Source organism: Catharus ustulatus, chromosome 2 (genome assembly GCF_009819885.2).
Source record: "Catharus ustulatus isolate bCatUst1 chromosome 2, bCatUst1.pri.v2, whole genome shotgun sequence".
Lineage (NCBI taxonomy): Eukaryota > Metazoa > Chordata > Aves > Passeriformes > Turdidae > Catharus > Catharus ustulatus.
The window spans coordinates 106,997,772-107,010,907 of record NC_046222.1 but is presented as its reverse complement, the minus strand read 5'-3'; the positions used below and the strand labels follow the sequence as shown (position 1 = coordinate 107,010,907).

Below are 13,136 nucleotides of genomic sequence, written 5' to 3'. Positions count from 1 at the left end.
TATCTAAAGTACTGCAGAGTACCAACAGGACTTAAGATTTGCAGGAAAGATACAGGAAAAATAAACCTTTAGCACTAGAGAAGCTTGACAGATGGAAGAGTACTCAATATACTGAAATTTCCCTTCAGTAATTATCCTACATACTGTCCAATATGCTACTGCACTCAGTACAACATTTCCAAAGGAAAAAAATAGGTTCTCCTTTGAAGAGAATTGTTGGGTTGGGTATCAGTTGGTAGCATGCAGAGAAACTGTGGGCAGAGACAGCACACAAAAGAGCTGCTTCTACATCACCCATTTTCAGGATGCCTCTATCCAATGAGCAGCTGGAGAGATAGTACAGTCCATGTCCTTTGCAAAATTCAGGTATAATGGAACTGTCTACATAGTAAAGGGCAAAGAAGGCTTTTTATGAAACTTTATTTTAGAAATAAAGTAAGAAATACCTTACCACAATAAGGCATTCAGGTGGGAAACCTGCTATGAGTACTTTCCCCAGACCTTTTAACAGGAGTGACCATCACTACTACTACTTTCAGAAATAGTACAGAGCATTTCTGGCTGAGGATCCAAAGCCTGTCATAATGTAGGAATGGGGAAAGGGCTCCTAGGGTGATGTAAACAGTAAACACTCTACCAAAACATTTGTGGACAGAGTGAAAAAAAGCCCCAAAAAATAACACTCTGTAAGAGTACTACCAACAACCTGAAAGATTTTTAAGTGGGCTCAGCAACTAGAGACTAACTGAAAGTTTGACATCTTTACTGGCAGAAGGTGGCCTCTAACAGAAGCCTTTATCTCAACTGTCCGTTGCTTGCACCAGATGCAACATCTTTCATTTAACAGCACAAACACAATGATAGATTCAAATTATTAGAATCTCCGTTAATCAGGATGCTGCTCTCTATTCTGCTGCCTGTCCAAAAGCAGCACTACCAGATAGCAGAAGAATAGATCCATTATTTTGACGAAAGTTTGGAATTAGAAGTGCAGATTTCACAGACCATTCAATAACTGCATCTATTCTAGTTACTGACCTGGTGTGACACACCCTGAGCTATCAGAAATATCTCCTGCATAACAGTGATAAAAGTGATATAGTAGATGTCCATAGCAACAGAACCAACAAATAAGGTATGCTCTGCAAAAGAACCCAGAGATCCAACTTCTTTTTCCTTTAGGATCGATTTATCAATTACTCCACATGGCTACAAACAGCCATCAAAAAATACTCCTGTTCTGTGATAAACATACTAACTACAAAGCAAGACTGTACAATGGGACAGTTATGGACCACTTGCTGAGATTTGGTCTCTGGGTTCTCAAAGACACAGGGGGGAAAAAACGCTGCTTCAAGATATAATTTATACCAAATTTTGGTTTTATACCCAAATGGAATTAGTCTTTTGCATCAAGGACATTATTACAACCTTTTACTCCTGTTACATAAAACTGTGGTTCCAGTATTATCTTTAGGAGCATGAACAGACAGCTCTCACTGTACAGTTAAGAGCACCAACCTTGCAAAACAGAATCACACCATATTTATTGGTCTAATTACCTCCCCAAAAACTGGTGGCCCTGCACTGCACAGCTGCAAGGTCCCAATGCAACACTAACAATCTTGCCTATGATAGATATAAACAAGTTTTTGGAGCTGGGTTTAGGGGTGGTGGTTTTTGGGTTTTTTTTTTTGCTTATATTAATTCTTGACATACCATCACCACCAGACAAATAAAAGCACAAAGATACAAGTTTCAGCCATTCTTGTAGTAACAGGACAGCACAGCACTTGGTAAGAAAAATACAATTATTCTACAGAAATACATTTTCTTTTTTTAACTTATAGAAAATTTGTGAGATTTTTAGTTATTAGATTAAATCAATAAATATGTACTGATAAGCAAGATCTCAACCTTGCAATCTAAACCAGCTCAACCACTAAACTAAAAGCAAGTTTTCAGCAGGTTGCAGAAGATAAAGTTTAATATGTAACAAAAGATTTTGGAAACTGCTCATGTCATGGGAAAAAGCTTCACCATATCACTGGTCTCAGGGACTGTTAGTTATGTGTCAAGGACTATACAGTGACTTCCTTCTTTCTGGGAACACAGGTTAAATAATTTAAAAAGCAATCCAGCCAAGACAGTAAAAATACTTACTATGTGACTGATTCCAGTTTCAGCCATGTCAAATACCACTGTCAAGGGCTTTCCATGATCTCTCTTGGCATAATGTTCTAACCAAAAAGCAACCAGTTTCTTTTTTTCAAGTTGCTGTTTAGGATCTCTTGTATGATGTTTCACTTTGAACCAAACTTGGACAAAAACACACAGTAGTTGAAAGGAAAGATCCAAGCAAACAGACAACATAATGCAAATAACTATAGAGTATGCACTGAAACGTATTAGGACCTCTGAATTCATATTTCACATTCATCCTGATTTTGTGACCACTGGACACCCAGAAAAACAACTGCACACCACGTCAAACTCCACATTTCTCACATTTTACTATAACTTTTTAAAAATTGAAAATACAAAGAATTACATCCCAGAAGAAACAATAAAGGGGAAAACCACTTTTTGTATATTTAAAGACCAGTTACCTAGACTAGCACTTCATAATTTAAAATTAAATCACATGGTCTTCAGCCAATACTATGTTCAGCACATAGTCTAAGTATTGCTGTAAAATTAATGTTTCCTTTTCTACTTAGGTTTTCTACTCCACTGCAGTTGATGTGTTTTGAAAAATTATTTATATACACAGTAAGAATCATATAAAAAGTAACAGATCTTTCTCAAATAAAATTAAGTATTCCAGGAGAGGAGCAATGTTGTACAAATGAAAGCCTAGTAAATATTCTTCTGGAATAAAAAGAGTCGGAGAGACTTGTTTTTCCATGGGGAAAAAAAAAACCAAAAAAACAAAGAGCAAACCCACAGGTATAATGCAAAGCAAAAGACTTTATAAAATGCCTGAAACCAAGTATGATTATGCAATAAGTGAGAAAAGAAATATTCAGGGCAGTAATGTGAAGAGTAGCTTTCATTTTTACAGTATCAAAGTTAGACGAACCTGAAAATAACTTTAGATATGCTCAATATTCTTCTCCCTGAAACTTGTAAAGTTGTAGTAAAAATTAGATTTCTTCTCCATGTCTTTTACTTCCAATTGCAAAACTGAAGTAAAAAGTGTTGTTTCACGCAAAGAAACAAATGTTTTTAAATACAGCACGTTAGCTACACTGTATTTCAAGATTAAGAGAAACTTCTATTCAAACACAGAACATACATTGAGCTATTATACTCTTGTTTAAGACAGTGACCACATCACCAAGCCTTTCAGAGTCAGGCCCATGGTGTGATTCTGAGGGTGCCCTGTGCAGGGTCAGGAGTTGGACTCCATCATCCTGCTGGGTCCCTTCACACTCAGTGGATTCTACAATAAATAAATTTATTATCCAATCACCTTTTAAAGTAAAAAACGGTAGCCAATATATACCTATGTCTGTTCTTAAAATGCTTATTTTTCATGATGATAAAACTGTGGAAACAAAATAATGATCAAAGACTGAAAATAGTCTATTCCGTATACTTACATAACTTATAGCCCTCTTTATCATATCCATGCAGAAAAAGAGCACCAATTTCAAATAACCATTTTGGAAGGACAGATTCTGACAGGTCTGCAAAACCAAATTAAATATCATTTCAGTAATCAAATCACATTGTAACTTAACAGAAGTCACTAAAAATGCAAAAGTCTAGCAAAAAAATCCCCAAAACATCTTTATAAGCCACCTTCCAAGGCATTTGGAAACTATGTAAATATTGAGATAATTTCAAATCTTTACTATCTTCTTCTCATGCCATACAGTAGGGTCTATTTATGAACTAAGAAGAATTGAAAAAACCTACACAAGAAAATGCTGCAAATGTTTATTTTTTTCATATTTAAAGCCTCCCCCACATCCTCTATCATTTAATTCAGTGTCAAGACCTGAAGACAGAGTTCACTTTCAAAATATTTCCAGAGCACAAAAATGATCTCCTTTATTTGATGTACCAGACCAGTGCTATTACAATGGACAAGAGAGCTCTGTTGTGGAATTTTTTGTTATTGGTCTTGGGTTTTTTTCAGAATTCTATGATGCAAAGAGACAAAACAACTGATAACTACCTTCCTTCCTTCCTCTTAACACCCTTTCAACAGACATATGGAACCACAACAAAACAGACACTACTGGTCAACATGAAAAGCAATATTTTTTCTCTTTTCTGCCTTTTTTGAAAAGCCTTGCTCAGCTCTCTGTGGTACTTCCAAACCTTTAAGAGGTTCTTAATGAAACCACATATAGAGGTCAGTGGTAGTTCAATAGGAAAGCAACACACACCTTCCAAATCACTGTATAACATAGCTTACCATTAACTGTGTATTCTTTCCTCCACTGAAAGCTTTCATCAATCATCTTTAAAGTATCATCCACAACATCGTGACGCCAAATCAAGTAGTTTTCAACCCATTTATCATCTTGCTGAAGTCTTTCCACATCTCTAGAATCATATTTATCTGATTTATCTAGGAAAAAAATAAGTTAGTGTCTATAGCATTTGCTACAAAAGCGTGAAGAGATTTGTCAAGTGTATGTCTACAAGCATGTACTTGGTACATAAGATTTCTCTTGCAGCTTCAAGTTTAAGCAAACAAAGCACAGCATGATAAATTAATGAATACCATCTATCTGCTGCAATGATATTCAGGGACACAAGATTACTCTCTCCAGAAAACTATTTTCTGTGATCCTTACACAAAGAAAAAGTAAGGTGCAGTTGGGACAGGTGTAATTTTCCTAAAACCAGTTTTCTGTACTTAACATGAATTACTATACAGTCTCAGAATCTGTGCACTGATGAATGCATATATTAAACATCACATGTACACGCTTGAGTTCTCAAACTTATAGGTATTAGCATGTTCAACCATAAAATGTCTGACAACAAACATAAAATTTGTTCTTTTGAGCAGGCACTATACCCGATTGCATTAAACAAAATTGTTTCCCATTAAAAAAAAAAATGAGTTTACACTTGTTATAAATTGTTACCCTACCAAATAAAACTACATGTAACTCTAGGGTAGCACAAAAGCCCCCAAGGCTTCTTGTATCACATTAGCAGCACAGTAACAGGCTTACATGCTTCTGGAAGTACCTCAGATGAAGCAAGACTTGCTGCTGCTCTGGGGTTTTTTTATTTTTAAACAGGAAAGTAAAATACAAATGCTAAGTGGACGAATTGCTACTGTAAATATGCTTAAACATAAGCTCAGTTTTTAGATCAATGATCCTCTGTCTGAGAAATTGGTAAAAATAGATTGTAAATCAAGAGCCCATAATAGAAACAGGCTTCTGAAAGCAACAGACATTGATTCACATCTCTACTAACAACAAAAAAACCATAAACTCTTAAGTTATTCACTAAATTAATGACTACCATGAAAAAAAATTAAGACCGTTAATAAAAGATTTAATTTTCACTGGAAAGACTATTCCTCTATCAATAGCAATAAACTGCTTTCAGAGCCATTTACAAATATCTAGAACTGACAGGATGGCTTGGGAATGTGCATCTCAGTCAGAAAATTGAGGAAAGAGCTAAGAAAAAAGACAACATTAAATTCTGCTAATATATTTTTGTTTTACTAGTCTACATACAAAAATATGATCTATATTACCTGTCTTTCAATTTATACTGTTTCCTGTTATAATTTAGTCAATGTAACTGTAAGGATATATCAATTTAAACATGTCCATTCACTAAATTACAGTTGCACTCCCCAGCACATCTCTTCACATCTGCTTCTCACACACATCTACCATGTTCCCTTCTTCATTAGGCTTCAAATTTCTCTTTCCCTTGATCTCATTCCACTATTTTACTTTGCTCCTTAGATAACCCCAGAATTTAATCCCACTTTCCTTAATCTTAGTCCCCTACTTTCTTTTCTGCCCAAAAGCCTTAATCCACTAAAATCTTTTTAACTATTGAAGTCCCTTTTCTCATCATTTTGAAACTTGCACCAGACAGCTGATTTCCTATATTCTGACTAAGCCCAGTGAAGTGATCACTCAGTGCTCACGAAATGTTTAACTTCTCTGTAGCTCTAGAGGAACCACAGATACATTGCAAAAATCCAGGGCAAGAAATTTTGTAGTCTCAGTTGCTCATCTGAAATTTGTAGTTACCCCAATGATTTAGGAAGTTTTGTTTGAGAAAAGCTAACAGTACTTAGTTTCAAGTTAACTACTTCACCTTGGTTTAATAATGTCTAACACACACTGGCTTCCAGCTATGAGTGACTGCAGTTAATCAATCAAGTACTTTGCTGAGATCAGTCCCACATGTATCTCATATAAATAAGGGATTAGGGTATTGTGCAATTAAAGAGAAAACCCACCACCAGGTAAAAACTAACAGAATAACATTTCACACCACTTTGAGGCTTTCTCCTTTCAGTATCTGTCTGAGAGCACAACTGTCAAAGTGAGAGAACTGTGCACCTTGTATCAAACTGCAACTTAAAACCATTGACATATCATTACATGGAACAAGCCTCAAAACACATTTCTCAACCACTAACAAGTCTTCCCAAACTCTGAATTTAAAGTATATTTTTTTTAAACACAGACATTAAACTTTGTGAGCATTTTAAGAAAATGAAAGAGAAACAAGGAAAATGTTTAATCCAAACTTCCAACATCAGTGGAAAGCAAACTGCATTCAGAGATAAGGATAGTTGAAAGTAGCTCTCTCTTCTGTAACAAAAATTGTCAACAAGGCACACGTAACCTGAATTTACATGTATGCTACAATAGTCCCTAAAATCAGGAGAAATAAGTAGTCAAGTTGTGCATCCACAAGCACTTGCACAATGCCAGTATTTGAATCAGGTTAGCATAAAACTGACAGAATAACAGTACTTAATACTGGATGACTTTTACCCAACTGATCCAATTCTTGCAACAAAATAAATGAAATTTAGAATGAAAATATGAATCCAAAAGAAAAGTGTTTTATGTCACACACAAAAAGCAGAGTGATATAAAATTGATGGAGTCTTTCCAAGAACCCAGTGATTGAAAATGTGTCAGTTCAGAGGAGGAATTACTCTTCAAATCTGTACATGCTGCAGAATTCTACAAGACATCTGGAAACTTGTTTTCAAAATATACTGTGAAATAGTCAGAATGTTTCTAATTTTAAGTCACTCATGGAACACTTGAGTGCAGTTACTGTATTATTAGAAACTTACAGAGTTAAATGAGAACTAGTTGAAAGAAAATAAGATCTTTGGGATTCTCAATGCAATTTAAATAAACCCTGAAAAACAACAGAGGCCAAAACAGGAACAGTATTTGAGGATCACCCACAAGGAAATTCAGGTGGAACTATAAACTGAAATAACTTACCTCTGACAATCTCCAAGCTTACCCATTTAGATACCTGTAATACTAACACTAATGCTTTTCTCAAAGGAAAATTAAGTACTTGCTTTTTCACACTTGCCACTGTGACACCAGTCTAGCGACACCCTCAGTTCAGGAAGAGAGACATCTCTGTAATTAAGTCCATAAAGAACAGAATTTCATAAGGTATTTGGAGCACACATCACTCACCTCAAAGGTAACACAAGGAACAGCACTAGCAGCTACTTCTGTTCAGAAAGAGCTACTGAAAGCCACATGTGTATCAGCAGTGCCAGACTTTTGTGCAACATTTCATGGTCCTGAGGCTTGGAAACCTGGTTGCTCCCTCAGTCCAAGACACTCAAACCTTTCTGTATCATAGAATAGTTCCATAGCCCAAGGAAGAGGCAAAACTGGGATGTTGAAATACTTTTCCATTGACCCAGGAAACTGTAAAAACTAACCAAGACTCAGATCCAAAGAAGCAAGAAAAAGCATAATCTGACAAATTATAAATTGCACATAGTGGTGACAGTAGCAAGAAGATGTGGCCATTTATTAGTGCTCTTTATTCCTTTAGCTGGAAGTTCTTCAGGAAAATTTGAGCAAGCAAAACTGACCATGAATTCAACCTTATTTTGAAAATAGTTAGTAGTTAAAGTCACTTTTATTTTCTCATTGAGCATTTGAAGGTAAGAGAAAAGACTAGAGGAAGACAAAGCTCTGTTTGAACAGCAACTTCTTATATCACTTGGCTTCCTTTTTTTTTTTGCTTTAGTGAGGACTTCTGTTTTCCCATGAGCACATTCTACTCTTTTATTAGTTTTCTTCAAGCTGAGAAGCTTCTAATGAAACTGTATCACTTAATTACTGTTTCAACATAAAGGATCTTCTATAATACCAGACAACAGCTCTGAAAACAGCTGCAGAATTACGCAAAACTAAATGCACGCAGATTTCACTGCAATACTTTCACTAAAAGATTTCATTAAGTTCTCTGAGGTACAAATTGTAAAATCCCTTCTCTTTACGTCACTGGTTTTTTTAATGTCAACTAATTACCATTCCAGGAGCCCCTGGAGCAGGTCCAGTGCAAAGATGATTAAGGGACTGGAGCACCTCTTAGGAGAGCAGGCTGAGAGAGCTGGGCTTGTTCAGCCTCAAGAAGAGATGACAGAGGAGACCCCATCAATGTCCATCAGTATCTGCAGGGAGGTGTCAAAGATGGACTCAGGCTCTGCTCTGTGGTGCCCAGCAACAGGACAAGAGGCAGTGGCAAAGACTGAAGCATAGGAAGCTCCTCCTGAGTGTGAGGAAGAACTTCTTCACTGTGTGTGACCAAGCCCAGCAGGGAGTCCCAGAGAGGGAGTGGAGTCATCCAAGGACTGTCTGCATGCAAACCTGTGCCCCGTGCTCTGGTCTGACCCTGCTTGAACAGGCTGGACCAGACAAGCCACCATGGTCCTTTCCAACCTGACCCATTCCATGATTACCAGGAGAACAGTGCTGTGCTTTCTTCTAGTGTTCACACTTTTGGAAAAATAATACAAATTTGAAACTATTCAGCAGGAATATAGAAGAATTACTACAAGACTCAAAACCAAGGAACACAGCTAAGTCACACACTAAATCCAGAGAAGTTCAAAATGAAAAACCTGAATGACCCCTCCCTTCAGAAACTCTTCTCTAGAAAAGCAGTGTTACAAAACAAGCCATACACAAAGCTAAGCAGGAACAGCAACTGCATGTCTTTTAATAGAGGAAAAACCCAAAAACTTCATTGTACAAAGTAGAGGAAAAAAAAACAACTTAGAAGAGTATGTCAAATGTTACATTACACAAAGAGACTCAATTTAACTATTGTCTTAAAGCTATTCCAGCCAAGAACTCTTGGTCTAAAATGGTCACAATCATTTCTCTGACTTTGGCTACAAAGAGGAAACCCTTTTTAATTAGCTGCTGATGCCAAGCATTATGCTAAGTACTGTAACAACTCAGGTATGTGCCTTCAGTGGCTAGATGAGAAAGTCAGCAAGTCTAGAAACAATTTAAGAAGGTCAGTAGCCATAAAGGGACAGGGATGAAGAAAATACCCAACACTATTTCCATCCAATAAGGAATTATTTCAATAACTTCAAGCAGCAATAGACAAATAAAATATCTACCTCCACAAACTGAGAGAAACAAACTTTTAGCAAAGCTGAACACTGTCAGTGACAAAAAAGGCTACTTTCAATAAAAAACTCAATCATTAATGTTGCAGAGAGTTTTATGAAAGTATGTTTCCCATCTTATACTTTCACCAGTCTCAGCCTGAAAGCCAAGAACCAGGGAAAGTAGACTTTTCAGAACATAAGACATAGGTTTTGTTTGCAGGTATGCAAAATATTACTTTAAGAGTCCTCTACAAGTCTTACCATTGATTTTTAAAGGTATCCCACATGCTTAAAAATTTATTTGAAATCAGCCCATATGATTAACAAAACACCTTTGCTACTGGTTTAAAGAAGGTCATGGTGAAATTTAATCCTTTACATTGAAAGGATGGGTAACCTCTCTTGCAAAATCTTTTTTGAAAATTAAGGTTTGCCTAAAGGAGAAAGGAAAAGGATGTAAATGGGGAAGGCCAGGAAATAACAGGCAATTAGAAACAGTTAATAAATAAAAGGAAATGTGCAGAAAACTAGTTTACTGAAAAAGTCTAAAAAGAGTTGATTGTAAATAATTTCCACTGTAACATTAAAATAGAAAGTGATAGCCCAGAAATAAAAGCTAATTTTAGAAATCCTCTAAGGAATGGAAATTCACTACAGAAAGACATGCTTGTTTACTAGAAATCATTGTCAGCGCTAGAAAAAAAATCTTTTGTTTTCATTGTTCCTTTCACCAGTAAAATCATTTACATCACCAACGCTCACAAAGAATCCAAACAGGCAAAACAAAAATTAGGCCCAAAACCAGTGAAGACAAAGTGCTGTCTGCCTACCACATCAGACTGTCTATTGGACTAACAGGACCTCTGTTGGAAATAAACTTTTTAAATACAAGGGTTCCATTATTGGGACATACATTCCTCACAAGAACTGAAGTTGTCTTTAGAACCCAGTTAGAAAATTAACTGAAGAGAAAAAAAATCACCACAAGATTTCAGTTAATAATAAATAGTGCTTTGCAGAGAAATCCAACAGTGGCCAAGTTTTCCTTCTAGAACACTTCAATGGCTAAATTAGCTGAACAGCAAGAAAGTTCTCTTGCAAACTTTGGGGAAATGAACTAGTAAGGTTCTCTGACACTTTCACACTGTATCTGAAAATCAAAAGCATCTTCTGATTTGGTTACATAAATGAAACAACTGTAGAATTCAGAAAAACAGATTTATGGCGCTATCAACTGCTGAACAGAACTTTTCCCACCCAACCTTGAAAATCATCAAGCCCACAGCATACTATTATAATAATAATTATAAAACATGTTAGAATATTACACTTTTCTGAATCAGCTATATATTTTTGTTGATTCTACTTTAATCTAAAAATGGTATACTACCAATAAATAATTTCAATGAAAAAGCAGGATTTTAAAGACTCTCTAAGTTTTCATTTCATAACAAAAGAAAGCATTACTGTAAGGTCATCACAGCATTTTTGACCATTATCAATTCTTCCGGCATGAAGAGGGGTAGGGGGAACCAGTAACGTTGAGTTGCAGAATACAGAAGAGCCACTTCATCTCTGATGATCAGAATCACTGTGTTTCTAGAATAACCAGTTACATTGTTTTCCTCAGAAGGAAAACAAAACAGTGGCAGCTGCAATCTCCAGGGAAAAAAAAAAAAAAAAAAAAACCAAAAAAAAACCACCAAAAAACCTGCCTGAAAACTTTTCTCCAACTGCAGCTCACCCAAAAATAGAATAAAGTTTACTCTGTAGAGGTCCTACAATTCTGTGACCACACTAAACTTTACAGGAAGGATCAGCTTCTCAGTGTAGCCTGAAAGTGTCCTTAGATTTGAAAGCAGACAAAAATTCCTGGGTATGAAGCAATCATTTGTACCTTTACACCCCTAAGTCACAGGTTTGAGGGTGCCTGCATACATGCAGCCCCACATTCCTTTGATTAAGAATAAAAGAATGTGTTTTAGAACACACACAATAAATGCAGATAGACCAGTACAAAATTAAAATCCTGTGTTTTTCACTCTTGGTCGTGGCCATGAGAACATTAATTTGTTTGTGGCATTCCAAAATTTGTGGTAGAGTCTTAGGAGTACAAACTCAAAAAAGTCTTAATCCTATTTTCTTGAAAGGGCCAAGAGCCTGAAACCATGACTCAAAAAGGGGCTTACTGAGAAAAAGTGTTCCAAATACCACAAACAGGATTACAGTTTACCTTGCAACAGTATTCAGTTATTTTAATGGTTGTATCAACCAGCCCAACAGACATCATTACAACTAGAGAAACTCGTGCAATTTCAAGATTTTAAGCGGTAGATCAACTGAAAGAGTAACACCCCTTTTCCACAACCATTGTCCCAGAGCAGTCCTAGGCTTTCTGAAATAATTATTTATGAGTGTGACTCTGAGATAATAGAACACAAAGTAAGTTGAATCACCTACCATATGAAAATATACACTAATTGAAAACATTAGGGGATGAAAAATTTAGAATTTAAGATGAGCCTCCACTCATTAAAGCCTGAGCTCTACAAAGATATCTTTAATCACTTAGAAATATCAAATAGTAAAATACACCCTCTCTACTTCAAAATAGATCAATTTTGTCATCAGGAATAAAGGTCATCTCTAAGTCCAAAGTAGTCTCCCTTGTGAAAGTTAGTAAACATATGAGACAAACTTGCCACTATACTCAAGACCTTCAAAGTTTCCCAAAAGCATGTTCCAGCCCACTACAATGAAGCCAATGAAGAAGCCCATAACCCTTCCATAAAAGTGATAGATAGCAAGGTAATCTCAATAATTCTGATCAGAAACATCAAAGCAAAACATTTGATTGCAGAACTGAGGCTGATATTAAAGGAGATGAAGGCAACACAACTACTGGACTTTTGTTGTATCTGCATTAAAAATTGCATAGAAGCATGGTTTTAGTAGAAAGTCTCTAGATAGCCACAATGAAACACACTGTTTACTGCAATTGTTAGCATACTCTACATTCTGCCAACACAAGCAATGCAAATCAACCTTGAAACAAAAGGAAACCACTCTAGGCTCACCCCAGTCTTCCCTCTCCCCTGGGCATCCCCAGCATCTCCCGGCCTTTATTTACAAGCTTAAATGTACCTGCACTTAAGAACGAGTTGGACATGCAGTATGATCTTAATTATGGTCTGCATGAATTTCAAGTGCAAGTTACTCCAGAAAAACAACTCTTTGACAAACTCACGAGGTCAGAATGCCACCCTTCCCCCCTCCCTGACATGTTTTATGTCCAAAGAACACCAAGCACTGCAATGTCCCAGCCCACCAAACACCAGCAAGAGAAAGGGAGCGAGAGCTTGGCCCCAACACATCGTGCAGCCCAAGACAGCGACCCAGCAGACAGAGCACCAGCACAGAAACCTGCTGTGCCCACCCTTCCATGGCTTCAGACACCCTGAGTGCACCAGGGAAGTTCGGGTTGGACATTAGGAAAAAAGCCTTTACA

General features: G+C 36.6%; 1 protein-coding gene across 2 annotated transcripts in view; it reads right to left on the bottom strand.

Moving 5' to 3' along the window:
- MOSPD2 (motile sperm domain containing 2) overlaps nt 1–13,136 on the bottom strand; it is a 33,537-nt gene that overhangs the window by 19,779 nt on the left and 622 nt on the right. For both annotated transcript variants that reach the window (XM_033051660.2, XM_033051661.2), the window contains exons 3-5: nt 4,430–4,585; nt 3,606–3,692; nt 2,164–2,318 (exon numbers count right to left, since the gene is read on the bottom strand). In XM_033051660.2, coding sequence (XP_032907551.1) covers nt 2,164–2,318; nt 3,606–3,692; nt 4,430–4,585 — 398 coding nt within the window. The remainder of the gene's footprint in view (nt 1–2,163; nt 2,319–3,605; nt 3,693–4,429; nt 4,586–13,136) is intronic.